Source organism: Ctenopharyngodon idella, chromosome 12 (assembly GCF_019924925.1).
Source record: "Ctenopharyngodon idella isolate HZGC_01 chromosome 12, HZGC01, whole genome shotgun sequence".
Taxonomy (NCBI): domain Eukaryota; kingdom Metazoa; phylum Chordata; class Actinopteri; order Cypriniformes; family Xenocyprididae; genus Ctenopharyngodon; species Ctenopharyngodon idella.
In genome coordinates, this window is record NC_067231.1 from 13466595 (window position 1) to 13484391 (window position 17797).

General features: G+C 34.2%; 4 protein-coding genes across 7 annotated transcripts; all 4 read left to right on the forward strand.

Annotated features, from left to right (window-relative positions):
- The first annotated feature begins 972 nt into the window (after positions 1–972).
- neurl2 (neuralized E3 ubiquitin protein ligase 2) lies at positions 973–2298 on the forward strand. Of its 2 annotated transcripts, XM_051915270.1 has the most exons (3): positions 976–1132; positions 1218–1950; positions 2050–2298. In XM_051915270.1, the coding sequence occupies exons 2-3, from the start codon at positions 1230–1232 to the stop codon at positions 2163–2165; spliced, it is 837 nt and encodes a 278-aa protein (XP_051771230.1). In that variant the 5' UTR covers positions 976–1132; positions 1218–1229; the 3' UTR covers positions 2166–2298. The 2 variants fall into 2 exon arrangements, with proteins under 2 accessions (XP_051771229.1, XP_051771230.1); XM_051915269.1 differs by having other exon boundaries at positions 973–1950.
- A 757-nt stretch (positions 2299–3055) lies between these two features.
- Positions 3056–4258, forward strand: msrb1b (methionine sulfoxide reductase B1b). Its single transcript, XM_051915275.1, has 4 exons — positions 3056–3268; positions 3485–3627; positions 3716–3830; positions 3953–4258. Exons 1-4 carry the CDS (start codon positions 3214–3216, stop codon positions 3970–3972), a joined length of 333 nt encoding a protein of 110 aa, XP_051771235.1. The 5' UTR covers positions 3056–3213; the 3' UTR covers positions 3973–4258.
- Positions 4259–5967: 1709 nt separating this feature from the next.
- Positions 5968–10138, forward strand: meiob (meiosis specific with OB-fold). 2 transcript variants are annotated; one of them, XM_051915260.1, is made up of 14 exons: positions 5968–6219; positions 6499–6572; positions 6731–6788; positions 6861–6992; positions 7818–7890; positions 7994–8189; positions 8311–8411; positions 8499–8551; positions 8664–8759; positions 8872–8970; positions 9081–9225; positions 9308–9494; positions 9583–9669; positions 9765–10138. In XM_051915260.1, the coding sequence occupies exons 2-14, from the start codon at positions 6501–6503 to the stop codon at positions 9870–9872; spliced, it is 1407 nt and encodes a 468-aa protein (XP_051771220.1). In that variant the 5' UTR covers positions 5968–6219; positions 6499–6500; the 3' UTR covers positions 9873–10138. The 2 variants fall into 2 exon arrangements, with proteins under 2 accessions (XP_051771220.1, XP_051771219.1); XM_051915259.1 differs by having other exon boundaries at positions 5968–6572.
- A 21-nt stretch (positions 10139–10159) lies between these two features.
- On the forward strand, positions 10160–17685 carry mlst8 (MTOR associated protein, LST8 homolog (S. cerevisiae)). 2 transcript variants are annotated; one of them, XM_051915264.1, is made up of 9 exons: positions 10160–10300; positions 10497–10653; positions 14137–14188; positions 14309–14471; positions 14544–14619; positions 14712–14864; positions 15213–15337; positions 15460–15623; positions 17305–17685. In XM_051915264.1, the coding sequence occupies exons 2-9, from the start codon at positions 10525–10527 to the stop codon at positions 17421–17423; spliced, it is 981 nt and encodes a 326-aa protein (XP_051771224.1). In that variant the 5' UTR covers positions 10160–10300; positions 10497–10524; the 3' UTR covers positions 17424–17685. The 2 variants fall into 2 exon arrangements, with proteins under 2 accessions (XP_051771224.1, XP_051771225.1); XM_051915265.1 differs by having other exon boundaries at positions 10172–10300; positions 10416–10653.
- The last annotated feature ends 112 nt before the right edge of the window (positions 17686–17797 follow it).

Sequence of the window (17797 nt, forward strand, 5' to 3'; positions counted from 1 at the left end):
ACTTGCACAAAAAGTCAGAATTCCTCAAAATGAATAAAAAGAATGAAATGTAATCTCAGAATATTGCACAAATCTGCAATGATTAAATATGTTAAATTAAACAAATATACTTTATGTATTTAATCTCACTTTATTAATCAATGTCTTTGCTGCTGACCTTCGATGACCCAATTCAACCATACTAATAAGCAAAAATGGCTTTAGATAAACATCACATTTGTGATCACCCTGAAGCTTATTCATTTCACTTTTGGTGTGAAAGGGCCTTTACATTTTGCCAAAATTAGACATTTTTTGTTGTGATTAAAAACAAAGCCCAGTCCAGGTGAGAAAAAGTAATGAAAAGTAATGTAACGCATTACTTTCCATAAAAAGTAACTAAGCAGCAATGCAATTAGTTAATTTTTAGGTTGAAACTCAATATTGTAATGCATTACTTTTAAAAGTAACTTTCCCAAACTCTGATTATATTCACATACAAACTAACAATGACCATATTCCGATTAATATAAGAATATTCTTGAGGATGCCAGATCAATGAATCTGACATTAAAACAAAACAATAAAAATGAAACTAAAAAAAATTGTACTCCCACAATGCAGCCTGTCTCCTGACTAATATTTCACTGTCTCAGACTGTGCTGGGAGGTGGGGTAAAAGAGGACAATTTGGCCTAGATAAAGATTTGTGACGCTCTCTTAGCACAGAATTCTCTGTACTGAGAAGATAAATGGTAAAAGATATACAATGCAAGCTCACGCTGTACTTTCTTATGAAAAGCATTTTAAAAAACTGCACACTATGATCTCAAAAAGAAAAAAAATTATATATATATATTTCTGTGAGAATTTGGAGAATTTTCATTCAGAAGCAGTTCTGATATGAAGGCTAAGACTCCTCCCCGTCATTATTCTTCACTCAGCATATCTTGCCAGCTATTTTAAACCACCAATGACACATGCAGCAGGTCAAAAATAGTCAGCCTTTCAGGACTAGAAACTTCCCCAGGTCACAAGGATACCATGGTGGAGGTATATGCTAAAAAGACAAGGACTAACCCCCGGAGAAGAGCAGAGTAAACACTGAGGATAATGTAAATTATCAAATTATCGAAATGATCGCATTCGAATGAGTAAGTGACTCATTTTTTTAATCCTTAGTGCATTTGTTTTATAGGCTCGAAAAACATTTTACTTCTCGTTTTATTTAACTTGTAGAAAACTGTCAAAATGGCAGCTGTTTTGGGTCAGTTTATGGAATTTCACTCAGTTCATGGGACAAATGTGAGACTGGACCTCTCCAGGACTCAGGCCACCCGAGTAGAAAGTTTTGCAAATGGCGTCTGCTTCAGTAAAGACCCTTTAAGCCCTGGCGAAATCTTCCTAGTGGAGATTGAAGAGAAAGAACTGGGTTGGTGTGGTCATTTAAGGATTGGACTTACTGCCCATGACCCTCGAACAATGGAAACTGTGCCAGAATACTCTCTGCCTGATCTTGTGGAAATGGGAGACAGCTGGGTGTTCGCAATAACAAGAAACCATAATAAAGTCACTGAGGATGGAGGTGGAGAAGTAGAGGGTGGTGAACAGCCAAATATAGGTGATGAGGCAGGAAACAAGCCTAAAACATTTTTCACAGACACTCATCTGTATATAGAAAACATGGGCATACCCAAAGACAAGTTGGTGGGACGCAGTCGACCCGGGAGGTACAGTCACATCCTGGATGATCTGTACAAAACCAATGCTTTACCCCCTACTGCCCGCCGCAGTCGGATAGGGGTTGTCTATGTGCCTAAGGGACAAGGGAATGGCGACATGCACATTATCATCAATGGTGAAGATATGGGAGCTTCTGCAAAGAGTATCCCCACCAATAAGCCGTTGTATGCTGTTGTGGATGTATTTGCAGCTACTAAATGTGTTCGGATTGTCCAGGTGGAATATGGCTGTAAGTTTCATTTTTTACTTGCTAATATGATTTGATATTATTGTATGACTCACATTGTGACAGATTATAATGATTCTTCTCTCTGCCCCTGTTTTTTAGTTGCTTCATTGCAGACACTCTGCAGAAAGACAATTCAGAAACACATCATTCACAGAATGGCTTTGGACTGGTTGGAACTTCCGGAGTTACTTAAACACTATTGCAAATACGAATGAGCAAAACCTAAACATCTGGGTAGATGCAGCAAAGACTTTTAAGACTGAGAGTCAAGAATGTTTTTCGTTCTTTTTTTCTTCTCCCTTTTGAACACGTCATCTGAACAGTTTAATAAATATTCTTCAAGCTCAAGCTTTGTAGATGCAAATTATTACATCAACAATGGCATGATCACTTACAATGTTGCAAAAATTTGCTAATTCTACTCAATTTCAATCATTTCAATAAGTATGTTTTGGTACTGATAAGTTTTAGGATTTTGAATATAAGCAAAGAAGAAAACAAAATATGTGAAATGAGTAAGAAATATTTATCATTCTTTATTATTTAGGTCTCAGAACATCTTTTCACATGTGGTCTATAAGAACCACATACAAGAACCCTATACTGTACTTTCATTTTGGACCCCTGTATTTTGGACCCTATACTGTAATTTAATTTTTTTTAAAGGACATTTCATGCAACATTTCATACCATTCATTATTCATTATTATTAATATAAAAATTATAATTTATACCTGTTTTAATTAAAATATTATATCATACATGTAATACACAAATGAGTCTTAACATTTCTTTTATGTATGTAAAATGTTAATTAAAAAAGTTATTTGTAAATTATGTAAATGCAAAATACTTGCATTTTCACTTGTGGTCTCCGATTTTGGACCCCACTGTAGCCTATTACATTACTTTACTTTATTTTTTAAGATTGCAATCCCATTCCATTTCATAGCATAGGCCTACTATTAAAAAACTTTTTATTATTAATTGATTTAATTAGTCATCAAATGAATCATTTTAATTAAATAAAGTATCATTTGTACCTGTTTAATTAAGATTTTATTATATCAAGCGTTTACCACGTAGATATGAGCGTTCGGTTGGTCTGCACTGACACCTAATGGTCCTTTGGGGAAAGTGCAACCCAGCAGTTTTGTAAGGGTCACGTGACCGGAACATTATCGTCAATTTCCCAGCTTGTCCTTATACTTGATCTACACACAAAATACGCTCTTTGATTTATCTGTAGATCTCTGGAAAACAATGTCATTTTGTTCATTTTTCGAGAAGGAGTTTTATAAAAATCATTTCAAACCCGGTAAGTAATGTTTCTGATTCATTATTTAGGCTACTCTCCACAACCTGCTTCCTTTTCCTCTAGAAAGATTATGATGTAACTGTTTAGAAATTGGATGAACTACGTAGCGACAGTCGCTCACCAACTTTGTTTTACTGTTCTATAGCTAAGAAAACAAAATGCTGTGTGTTATGTTAATTTAAAAAGAACATTTTCCTGATTTATTGTTCTCTGCAGGTATATATGCTTGTTCCCAATGTGGACATCCACTCTTTTCAAGCAGATCCAAATATGCCCATTCCACTCCCTGGCCTGCCTTCACAGAGACTATCCGAGAAGACAGTGTAACAAAAATGATGGAGTCATTAACAGCCTACAAGGTCAGAATCAGATTCAGAAACATTAGTTAATATTTAAAGACCACAAATATGTTCATATGTGTTTATATATTTTTACATGCATGTGCAGGTTCTGTGTGGTAAGTGTGGTAATGGACTAGGCCATGAGTTTCTGAATGATGGCCCGGAGGAGGGCTTATCACGTTTTTGAATATTCAGTCACTCGCTTAAGTTTGTCCCAAAAGGTAAGTCACCACCACAAGCACGTCATTTTCTGTATAATATATCAGTATCATATGGCTTTATGCTTACATACAATAACTAAGTAACCACTTGAATTCATCCTCAAACTTTTTTTCCCCATCAGATAAGGTTGATAAACACTAAGAGAGGTGATTGTCCATGCTGATGAGGCTGCTGTTGCTTGCACACTGGTAACCGGATGTTCAGCTCATGAAGTGGACAAGGAAAAGCCCCCTATTGGAGGTCCTGTTCACAGATATATTATGACCGTCCGGGACACCACAGAGACTAAAGTAGTTGATATATTTTTATACAAATCTGCATAAGCTAATACGAACATGTGCAAGATTGCTCATGAATGAATGAAATTACTGGAATATTGCTGATGTAAAATGTTAATTGTAAACCTTCAATAAAGCACTTTACAGTACGTTTCATCATTGAGATTATTAGGCCTATTATCAATATTATTATAACAATACAATACTTTTAACATTATAATAATGTTACTAATTTATATGTATAATGTAAACGGCCCCTGAATGAATAAATGATGCCGTTAATGGAAGACTCATTGAAAAGTAAGTAAACAACTTAACTACAGATATCACCACTTTGTCATGTCAAAACCAAACTTGAAATGGCCTGAAAACGTTTTTTTTTTTTAGTGAGCAATCAGCTTGGTGAAATTAAAGGTACATCTCTGTGTCTGACCAGTGTTAACTGAGTTTTGATTGATGAACCCAAAATAAGATGACTATTAAAAACAACAACTCAACATCACTTCACAAATAAAATATATTGTGTAAATTGTTACTGCCTTGAGTTACTATTTTGGAATATATGTAAAAATACTTAAAAACACTAACTTGATGACATTTATATTGGTTTTATTAAATGGAACATTAATTACATTGTTAATATAAAATACAAAATAGAATTGCATTTGGTTTCTTTCTTTTTTTTCTTTTTCTTTTTTTTTGATAGTGTAAGTAATGTTTATTTAACCAGAAAAGTGTGACAACATTAAGTGTAACTGAGACATGAATTTACATTTGATTTATATAACAAAAACTTAGCCTCCTCATTTCAGAACACCAATGCACACCATTGAGGTGTGTGTGTGTGTGTGTGTGTGTGTGTGTGTGTGTGTGTGTGTGTATAACTATCTATCTATCTATAAGGGTCATTGACAAATAAGGTTTTTAAAAGTGTAAAAAAAATATATATAATGGAGAGATACTTAATTTTGAAGTTTTATTAAGTGTTAACATGAGATTAGGTGGTTTTTATAATCAATTAACACTGCTTTTGTCATTTTTTACAAGATGGACAAAATTTGTCACCAAAAAAGTCATTTGTTTTTAACCAAAATTTCGGTTTTACCGAATGACACTTCTGGTTATACCGAATGATGATATTTTCAAACAATGCTAACAGGCTGATATCTAGCTAGCTAGCAAAAGGACAATCAAACATTTTATATTTAGTACAAGTTTTTAAATTACTACAAAATTTTCCATGTTTTATAGCGGTTGTACCGAATGACCTGATGTTTTGGAACATGCGTATGAGCAAGTGAAAACATGAATTTTTCTAAGTTAAGAGAGTTAGTTACTTTGCTTCACGACCATGTGGTCCTTTGCAGGTGTCTGAATGATGTCACATCCTGTCACAAGATATTGACCACATGACTACTTGATCCAAAATGTTCCCTTTATATTGGTTACTCTGAATGACATCGATGAAATTCATTTTTCCGAACATTCTTTCTCATAACAAAGCAATGACTTCTACACATAATTTTACTATTTTGCACTATGTTGATATATGATGTTACAAAATCATGCCAGAATAAAAAATATATACATTTATTACATTTTAAGATATTTTAATCACAAATTAAATGGCTGTATTGGCCTTTGGATGGGTAAACCGAATGACCTTTTGACACTTCAAAAAAATCTTTAAAATCTTTAAAATTGTCCAGTTGTACTACCTTACATACTGTCATAGCTTTGTTTTTTATTATTATTAAGGCCTTTGGACAAAAAAAAAAAAGACCTGTCACGTCATTGACCCATATATATATATATATATATATATATATATATATATATATATTATTGAATCCTGCATGAATGTGTTTCTTTATTATTGTCTGCGCCATAAAGACATAATTTATTGAAATTGTTCATATTACATCGAAACTGTCTTTTTATTTTGTTTTCCGTTATTAAAATATGTATCAAAAGCAATTATGTTTGTTACGTTTGTTTTTTAAATATTAGCAATGTCTTGAACCGCCAAAATGAATGACGCCGCTCCCGCTCATTTCATAGCTCGAGAGAGACCCGTCAATTGCTTCAGTCTACGAGTGCCGTTGACTTTGTAAGAAGAGAGTGATTTCCCACAGTGGTTACTAATGGTTGTTAAGCTTAACGAATAATAACAAGATGATTAATAATTATTTAACGAGTTTTTGAATTATATAACGAGTCATATAGGTTACAAATGAAGTAACAATTAGCAGCGAAACTTTTACCTCAGCGTTAGTTCGTCAGGTCGATAGGAATGTTGCTAGCTTTTTTGGTAACTCATTTGCTTGTTGGATATTTTTGGAATTATTTAGTAATGAGTGTTTTTCCGTTGTGTCAATGTTGTTTACAGAGATGAAAATGGCGTACGCTCCAGTACAAATGTACGTGCCAATATGTGACCTAAACATAAACATCACACACTCGGTGAGAACTTATGCAGGCAAATATGAGCAGGCGTGTACTTGAGTGCCTGGTTATGGTGATATCTTAATTTTAATGAATAATTGCTTTTAACAAAAATGGCCTTTTAATGCCTGTAAGGAATATGTTTTAAATTTAAATATGTTTTGTTCGTTTTCCAGAAGGTGGTTGGAGTAATAATTGGGAAAACTGATTCAAGAGGATTTCCAGACCGGAAAAGTGGGTTACCATGACACATTCTGTTCCATTTTATTTTATTTATTTTTTAATATTATTTTCTTTTTATTTCAGATGTTGGCTCTGAAAGGTTCACATTCAGCTTCACCATAAAAGATTCACCAGAACATTTTATCAATGTGTCTGCATGGGGAAATGGGGAATATGTCCAAGGACTGAGCGGTCGCTTTCAGATTGGGGATTGTGGTGAGATTTAGCAGTAGTAATAGAGTACATCATGACGTGTTTTTGTAGGCCAACCCGGAAGTTAGCGGCGTACAGGGTTCCCTCGATTGAAAGCCTATGCATTTTTCCCATAGACTTTTGGAAAATCGCAAAAAATAAGCTCTGTGTTTAATAAAGGGTTATGACACTTACATACATTAGTTTATATAAAAAACTAACAGTAGGCTATAAATGGACTACAGCACACCATGGTCGGGGATCAACGTCCACCACCAAGCTTCCTCAAACTTTATTTAAAAAACAACTTTATTTAAAAAAACATGCTCGCTGATTATGATCTGCGCTGTGTATGAATACTTATCTACTTTTTCATGAGAAATTCTGTCCAAATTTCCTGTTTGTCATGATGACGTCTAAAGTCCCCGCCAAAGGAAGTAGTCCCTTTTAGCAATTTGTTAGCAACTGCCGTTTTTTTAAGACACAATAAAGTTTTAAAAAATCACAAGTGGGTTATAACTGGTGTGTTTTATGTCATAGATCAAAACGTGAAAATATTTAGAGGCTTTGTTAACCACAGAGCTTATTTCAGGAGATTTAGCAAAAACCCATTCAAAAAACCCATAGACTTCAGGGCGATGGAACCGAAAGTCCTAAAATGCTAACTTGCTTCCAGGTTTTGCATACAAAAACACGTCATCCCTGAGGTACTCAATTACTCATTTTAGATGTCACTTCCTTGTGTTGACAAAGCTAAATTCTAATAATAGATGCAATACAAAAACACTTATAATAATATGAACTACATTGAACTAAAACTGTGAGCCAAAATAGCATCTTCTGTTTTAGTTGTAATTGAAAATCCCCTCGTTGTGACCAAAGACTATGAGAAAGAAGAAAGATTTTGCCCTTCAACACCCAGGTAAAAAATAAATAAAAGAACGAAATGAAAAATCACATCTAACTGATAAATATTCTGTATGATACTGTATTTGTAAGTGATACATAAACATATTTCATCACAGTACCTACAGGCTGTTGGTAACAGAGACTCACTCAAGCATTAGGATATGCTCAGATTTAGAAACAGAGGCCAGGATTCTGCCGCTATTCCACATGCCAATTAAAGACCCAGGGGACTTCTATTCATTGGGAGACATTACTGCAAATGGACAGAGTCTGGATGGACACATTATTAACATTCTAGCAGCTGTGCAATCGGTTAGATTCCAACAATATACTGCCAGCCCTCCTCATGGATGGCTGGTGGGCAAAAAAAGGTAATTATTCACCCTGCAGATGCACAGATCCTTTTTAGTGATTAAGATTTTGTTATCCAAAGGTTGGAGAGGAGAAATTCTTCACAAAATCTGATGGACGCAAAGGACAGAGGCTAGAAATAAAGCTCTTTGATGACACTGGGAAATCATTTCCATTGGTGTGGTGAGTAAAATTTCATTAATTCAGTATGATTTTAAAAACTAACAACAAACAACAACACAAAGTAATTTCATTACTTTTTTCATCCAGTTGGGATAAAGAGACTATTCACCTGGTGCAAACACTGACACAAAGAGAAACAGGTAATATGTTTATTTGTCTGTTTTGGTAATATGTTTATTTGTCTGTTTATTTTTCAATTGCAATTTATAATATGTGGTGAATTTAATTAATTGTACTTATTTTTTTTCTCAGTGCTGTTTATTGCAGATGCCCGCATCACCTTTGACACTTTTCGTAATTGTATGATAGCAACAGCGACCTCAAAAACAATCATTACCATCAACCCTGGTAATGATGTCACATGCTAGATTAAAGAATCTATTTAAAAACTTACAATTGTAATATTTTAACAATCGGACATAATCGATAAAATCCTTAAATTCTTTCAATTGCATTCTAGATACAGCGGAAGCCAACCGGCTGTACACGTGTATAAGGGAACTGTTAGAAGCCGGAGGACTGGATGACCAAGACATCCTCTCAGGTGATGATGTGCCATGTAAGTCATTTGATCTATATACATCTAGACCTCTACATTAACAATGTAGCATGTGTAGTGTAGCTCATAGAGTAACACACAGTAAAACTGTATCCTTACATATTTCTCAGTGGATTCCATTAGTGATGTTCTGACTGTGAACCAACTTAAAGCCAGAAGTCAAGAACATGCTGATGTCTTTCATTGCATAATATATGGATTCATCACAACTCTTGGTCTAAGTTCCTCCATCTCCAAAGTCATACGCAAGAGATGGTAAGTTTGCAGTGCTTTAACAGTTTTGTACAATGACCTAATGTTCACAAGCCTGAGTTTTAATAAATAATTTCTCCACTAGTGCCAAATGCAAATTTCGAATCAATGAGGAGATCCAGACATGTTCCAATGATGCCTGTCCAAATCGAGGACAACTGCTCCAGGCTACTGAAGGCTTTGATCTGCTGCTGGACGTCAGTGATCACACTGGGACACTGCAGTCATGCAACTTGGCAGGCACAGTGGCTGAGAAAACCCTGGGCTATAAAGTGAGCACATCTAATACTTACATTATATATATAATTAGTTTGTCTGTGTGTACTGTAGAGAATAAAAGTAAAATATTTTTCTTGACAGACAGAAGCTTTTTTGTGCCTGTCGGAGTCTCAAAGGACAACTCTGCAGTGGAAGTTCCTTCTGGAGAGATGCAAAATTTATCTAAAGGTTAAGAATGTTGGCCATTTGCCACTTATTTTGAATATTGAATATTTAAGGGTGTATTTAATCTCTTAATATTTAATCTTCTTTTTAAATTGTAGATTCTTCCATCTCCTAGAAGCAGAAGTGGAATGAGGGCAAGAATTTTGTCATGTGCACTCGCTGACCCTGTTGAAGTGAAGCAAAGCCTTGCATCTTTTGTGGTTTAATGCTGTTTTGCAACACAGCAACAAAGCAACACAGCATGGTTCCTCTTGTGAAATCAAATAAACTATAGGCCAACTTGTATTAAATTTACTTTGGTTCAAATGCATATGTAATGACTAATATTATATGTATTTTTTGACATTTTGTTCCAATGTTTGATTTCATTGTATTGTAACTGGTCTCTAAATTAATTAACTTGATTGGTGTGTGTTTGTTTCAAACTAATTTTGTCTAACTGCTTTAACAAATAAAACCAATGAATACTGAACACTGCTGCCTCGGAACCTTTTATTAAAGATTTGTTTCTGTGAGGGCGGTTTTGGATGGAGCGCCGCTTAGGTTTGACATTTGTAAATAATGTTCATTTCGCTGTTGAGATCATAGTTTTACATTTATCTAATCGGATTTCTCGTGCATTATTCGCACTCAGGTAAGAACAAGTTTTTTTTTGTCCAGTTGTATCTTTCAGAGCATTTCAGCACCCTAAAAAATGTAAGCTATCGCAACGGTTTTATTCTCTTGTTGCCAACATAAACGATTTACAGAAACAAGTACATTAAAACGCATCGAGGCACATTCATGAAGTTTCAACAGCCACAGCTAAAACAAGTCATTCTCCTGCGAAGCTGTCGTTAGGTCTGGATTGAGTTCATCATGAATGTGAATCAAGGAACCGTCGGCAGTGATCCGGTGATCCTCGCCACTGCTGGTTATGATCACACCGTCAGATTCTGGCAGGCTCACAGTGGCATCTGCACAAGAACCGTCCAGCACCAGGACTCTGTATCCTTCACGAACAAGAGCGTTGCCTCGCAGATACATAGCCAAGACCTTCATTTGTGAAAAAGAAGTGTGCTAAATTATATTGAATGTACAATTGTAGTGAACTTCAAATTTTAAAAAATTATAAAAAAAAAATAAAAAAAATAACTGTACTTGTAGATAATATATCATTATTGAAGTACTTAAAGAAAGTACAATTTCATGACTATGGTTATTAACACACTCATGTACACTTTTAAAAAGTGCACTTTGTATTAATGGGTCAATGACGTATAAGGATTTTTAACAGGCCAATTTTAAAATACAAAAAATAATAATATCTGATGCAATTGTTCAAACATTAAGAATGTTGTGTACACATAAATTCATATTAAAATTGTAAATTAAGTGATTTTAGTGTTTTTTTTTTGTTTTGTTTTTTTTGTTTTTTTTTATCTAGATGAATTGGCTGTAGCCTTAAAAAAATGTCATGTTAAGCATGTTAAGCAAATGAATTAAAACTGTCAATCTAGGACATATATCTATCAAGGAAAACACTCTGCAGTGGTCGCACCACATGATATTTGGTCGCACCACCATATGATATCTTAAAATTCAGTCAAAATTTACAGGCACAGAATTGGCCACCTAAACAAAACAAGCTAGCTTCCCACAAATGGTCACTATGAAATTTGTAATAAAAGTATATATTTGCAGAAATAACTCAATATTCATTGTTTTTTTGAGGTCATACCACATGATATCCAATGTTGTAACTACATACCAGCCGTTAAAAAGGTTTTTTTTTTTTTTTCCATATTTAAGACAGAGTTACAAACCTGCTTGCTGCTTCCATTAGGCCTTCGCAAATTGGTACGTGATGCAACTTCCTGTCTTTGAATGGATTTTTTTGAAAGTCCCAAAGTGGTCATTTTTTGATGGTCGCACCACATGATATTTCATAAAATGGACATCATCTGACAAAGTTTGTTTGTATATTATGATGGAAATATAAATATAAATGCTTTGCAATTTTGTACAGGATTACAAAACATGTTGGAAATCATGCCAAATAGTGCAGAAAATGAATTCCAATAAATTTAGAGTAATTTCAAAGACATTTCCAAAACAGAAGTTATGGCCAGATGGACGCACCAAATGATATTTTGACACTTTAAATAACAGAAAATTACAAATAACTCTTTTTTTTTTTTTTTTTTTTTTTTTTTTGAAAAGTTAAAGTGAGTACATGCACGGGAGAGGTACTACATATATACGGTATCTTTTTATGCATTTAAACCAAACTTTAACTGAAAAAAATGCAACCGGACAGAAAATGTAGGCGTCACGTCATTGACCCTAATGTCAAATTAGAGGTTTTGGTAGCACTTTCTTTTGTGTCTTTGTTACATGCACTTACTGTAGTATTAACAGTAAATTATGCATAATTACATGTAACTAACATAACCCAAACCTATTCCTTACCACAACCCTACAGTAAGAACATGTTAATTAATATTAGCCTACTTACACTACTTATAATATAATCATTTTTTAAGGGTGTATTTAATCTCTTAATATTTAATCTTCTTTTTAAATTGTAGGTTCTTCCATCTCCTAGAAGCAGAAGTGGAATGAGGGCAAGAATTTTGTCATGTGCACTCGCTGACCCTGTTGAAGTGAAGCAAAGCCTTTATATGTAATTATATAAGTACTTAGTATAAATACATGGTAACAAAGTCACCTTAAAATAGTGTAATCAAAGATTTCCTTTAATGTATTTTGAAGCGTTATGTTTTAATAATCTTTTTTTGTGCTTTACAATTATTTTAAAGAGTTGACTAACAGCACGTAAGGTACTTGATTATAATTTTAACTGAAGTGTGTTATTCGGTATTAGTATAATATAATTTATATGTACTAAATTGCAACTTCATCATTACAAATCTATTTAAATAGATGACATATAAGTTTCAATAGAAATAAGCTTATTTCAATATATAATACAAGTGTATTTTAGTTATCATAAATGCCTGTACACTTGGTTACACTTTATTTTAAGGTGTCAGTATTAGAGTGTAATTATACATTTAAGTACTGAGTAATAATTAACTACATGTACTTACTATAGAGAGGGTTAGGATGAGGGTTTGGTTTAGAGTTAATTGCATGTAATTATGCATAATTTATAGTTATTACTACAGTAACTACATGTAACGTGTAACAATGACACTGTAAAATAAAGTGTTACCGTACACTTTAACCATATTTGAGTCAATAGATGTAATTATGAAATTACTAGTTCTGTCAATCGATTAAAAACAATTAACTCAATCACACATTTTTTCTGTGATTAATCGCGATTAATCGCAATTAAAAACACTTAAGTTTTTATACATTTTTAATATATTTTATAATGTAATAATTTCACAGTTAATCTCCAAATTAAAACAACATAAAGAAACAACATGAAGACAGTATAATTTAAATACTTGTTTAATGGCATCTTTTTATGAATGAAGGCCAGTATCACTGATACTAATACTGCTACTGATGTCTCCATGAAATTGATTTTTTCCCCGATTTTAAACATTATAAATTATAGCCATTCAACATTACAGTGTAATTGAAAGCTATATCATTTTTACATTTATTAGGCTTCAAAAATATAACAACTTTTAATTTAAGTGAACTTAGAACAATCCTCACATAAACCCATAATAAATGTCATATTTACCAGTGCCCTTCCTACCTGTCTAACAGATAGGAAAAATACAGAGATTGAATAAAGTTACCAAACAGTCTGCTCTGAATAATTTATAGCCTAAATTAAATATAGATAATCATTGTTAAAGCAACAAAAGTTCTTTAGTCAAGAGCAGTGAGTAATTTTCTCTGTTACCTTTGTTCTTTCATTATCTTCAATGACAGATAGCAATGGTTGCTGTCACAAGAGCTGCCGCAGCTGCACATGACGCAGATCTTACACGCGTCCCACATTCTCACAGCTCTTTACTTTTGTTTTAAGACTTTATTTAACTCATTCAAGGCTGCTCTTATGAGGATACTCAACAAAACGGATATTTTTGGCATTATTGTGTGTGTTATTGTTCATTCAAGCGCTAAAGAGAACTCGTTGCTGCGTTAATTGCGTTGGTATTTTTAATGCGTTAAACTGGAAAAAAATGAATCGCATGCGTTAATGCGTTAACGTTGACAGCACTAGAAATTACATATAAAAATGTACTTAAGTCCTACTTAAGTGGGTCAAACGTACACTGAAGTTCAACTAATTGCATTTAATACAAATTTTAAATATATAAATTTTCATTTAATTGCAAATTAACCTGCAATTAAGTGTATTAAAACATTAAATTCAGCTTGCACTTAAAGTATTAGTATTTCTGTACTCTTTTTCTTTTCTTTTCTTTTCTTTTCTTTTTTTTAATTTCTTTACATTTTTTAAACACAAAATACTTTAAAGATGCTTAACTCAAACACCAGCAGGTAAATTCCCTTGAAGTAACACCTGATAGAAGCATGATTGCTGCTGCTGGTAAGTTCAGCATGAGCCTCATTATGTATAAAGCTATAAATAGTGCAACCTGTTTTTTTTCCCCCTTTTGTTCCTATACCTGTGTAGTTTTCACACTGTACTTTTATTCTTGCATTTCAGGTTATCAACACATACGCATGTATGACTTAAACTCAAATAATCCAAACCCTGTGATCAATTACGATGGCGTCAGCAAGAACATCACATCTGTCGGCTTTCACGAGGATGGTCGGTGGATGTACACGGGTGGAGAAGACTGCATGGCTCGCATCTGGGACCTGAGGTAGCGAAAGCTTTCTGCTGTATGTCTGTTTAGAGATGTTTTAAGTGTTACTTAAGTACTGTTTTCATTCAGGTCAAGGAACCTACAATGCCAAAGAATATTTCAAGTCAATGCACCTATTAATTGTGTGTGTCTTCATCCAAATCAGGTCAGTTGGGTAATATTTCATCATCTGCTACTGATGCTCACAATCAAACCAGCTGAACAATCAAGTAATTTTCTCTAATGTATTTGTTTTAGGCTGAATTAATCGTTGGGGACCAAAGTGGTGTTATCCATATCTGGGATCTGAAAACAGACCACAATGAACAGCTCATCCCAGAGCCAGATGTGTCCATAAATTCAGTCCATATTGATCCTGATGCCAGTTATATGGCTGCAGTCAACAGCTCGGTCAGTAACCAATAACAGTCCTTAAAGGGATAGTTCACCCAAAAAATTAAAATTCTTTATTCTTTTTTTTCTAAGACTTTTGTTCATATTTGGAACACCAATAAAGATATTTTTAATGAAATCTGAGAGATTTTTATCCCTCCATTGAACGTCTATTCACTCAAAACTCTGATTCTTTAAAATATTTATAAAGAGATCGTAAAAGAAAGATCGCTTTAGAACCGCCAGAGTTTTGGGTGAATATACACTTAATGGAGGAGCCCTCATTGGAACGACATGAGGGTGAGTAAGTGATGATGGGATTTTTGTTTTTGGGTGAAGATTTGGTTTATTTGTCTTTCACTGTAGGGCAACTGTTATGTGTGGAATTTGGCTGGAGGAATAGGTGATGAGGTGACACAACTAATACCCAAGACCAAGATCCCTGCCCACAAACGCTACTCATTACGCTGCAAATTCAGCCCAGACTCCACGTGAGTGTCTTGCAAAACACTAATCTGAGGAACAATGGGAAAACAGTGAAAAAATAAAATAGTTGATTCTTGTTTACAACTATTATACAAATCAATGCATATTTTTTTCATCTCTTTATTAGATTGCTGGCCACATGCTCTGCTGACCAGACCTGTAAAATTTGGAGAACCTCCAACTTTTCTCTAATGACAGAGCTGAGTATTAAGAGTAACAACCCTGGAGAGACGTCCCGAGGTTGGATGTGGGATTGTGCCTTCTCTGGAGATTCACAGTACATAGTTACAGGTGAACACTTGGCTCTCATCAGCATACACAGTTCAAGTGTTTTACTAATACGAGAAGCTCATAAATTTACATATTCATTGTAGAATCTTTGGTCCCACATTATATTAGGTGTCTTTAAACTACTATGTACTTATGTAAACAAATTGTTAGGTACAATGAACTTACTGTGTTTATATTGTATTGCAAAACACATTAGCTGTTATTGAGGTGGGATATGGGTAAGGTTAGGGACAGATTTGGTGGTAGCGCTTAATTTTACAGTCCTGTTCTGCATGTACATACTATGTACTTATTGTAGTAACTCAGTAATAACTAGGTACTGATCCTTAAACTACCCCTAAAGCTAATCTTAACCCTTGTAGTTCCAATATATTACTCAGTACTTTCTTTGATACGTAAAATAAAGGTTTTGTGGTATGGTTAGGTTTAAGGGTGTAGGGGTAAGAGAAGGATCAACATTCGGGTACTTTTTTAAAAATATATGTACAATGTAAAAACATGTTTGTACACAATAAGTGCATTGTATCAAACTATTAATTTAAATGTTAGTACAAAGTAGTTAAAGACACTTAATATAAAGTGGGTCCAAATCTTTTAGATGTTTAGTATTCTTTTTTAAATAACACCCTGCCTACACCGACTGCGCCACAACAGCTTGAAGCTGTCTACACTGGACATGACAAAGCAACTGTTGAAAATCCATTCGTTCTTTGTGTCAGAAGTAGTGCGAGAGCTTGAAGTGCGTCAAAATCATTTTACATCATGCATCATTTTACTGTCGGGAATTTGTTGTGTCGTGCCGCACCGCATCCAGTGTAGACAGCATCAGTACTGATTATAATGGCTTTTGTCACATCATGCCGTTCGTGTCTGGTATAGACACTGTGTAAGAGATTATTTTGTTTCTTTGTTTTGGTTTGGGTTTTGTGGTGGTTGTTGTTGTTGTTGTTGTATTCTGCCATAAAGTATGTTCCACAAGATAAAAAATACTTTATGCAAATTATTCTGTTCAGAAGTTAACTTCCTCTTTTTTATTATTGTTTGTTGCCTCCTTGAGTATATATAACTGCTGGCAGCCTTTTGTAATAGTTGTGAATGAGTCCCTCAACTGTCCTAAGTGAGAAAACTGGATCTCAGCATCATTGAGCCACTGTAAGGTGAACTCAAACCAAAGAACATAGAAAAACTGGGGCCAGTTGCATAAATTTAGCCACCATGTTGACCATTTTGTGTAAATGACTTTAAAAAGTTAGAATCAGTTTTGAAGAAAAAAATTAGATGAATGACTTTTAAAACTAGTCTAAGGATTGTATGCAACCTCGTTTTAGTAAATTATGGCCACGTTTTACTAATTCCATTCCCTCGTTTTTATTTAACTAAAACAAGGGAATGAATTGTCACAATTTGGCCACGATTTAGTAAAACGAGGGAACAAATTATTATATCATGCGCATGATTTCCTTAAAACGAGGAAACAAATTAGTAAAACTTGCGTATATTCAGCATTTTTTTCCCATGTCATGTGCGAGCTCTGTACATCAGGACAGTGCTAAATAAAAAAACGTTTTTTTTTTAATATCTTTTTCATTCTTCTTTCACAACTGTATGTTGTTCTCAGTGGAATCATTTGAAGCATTCCTGTTTATATGTTATTTTTTGTGTATTTTCAACTGATTTTCAGCCTCCTCTGATAACCTGGCACGTCTGTGGTGTGTGGAGACTGGAGAGATCAAACGGGAGTACAGCGGCCATCAGAAGGCTGTGGTGTGTTTGGCCTTCAATGACAGTGTGCTTGGATAGTATGCCGAAGAAACTCATTCTGCTATGGTAGCTGTAGCTATCATAACACCCAACATCTTCATCTATGAACCATCCTCATGGTATTAATGGACTTGTTGCATTAATGATAACCCTCAATGGCTATGATGAAGAAGACTATGTTCTATCCTTACCGTTGCTAATTCAAATGTATGGTGGGATACAAATACTTTGTTGCATATACCCCGTATTTGTATGCATCCACAAGTTTTTGTCAATAAATGTTACAGTAACACAATCTGAATACATTTAGATTTTGATTATTGTCCAGACATCACTGAATAATTCCCTCCTTGAATTAAAATATGAGTGACTGAACACAATAGTGCTTTATTGTAGACCAGCAGTGTTTTCCA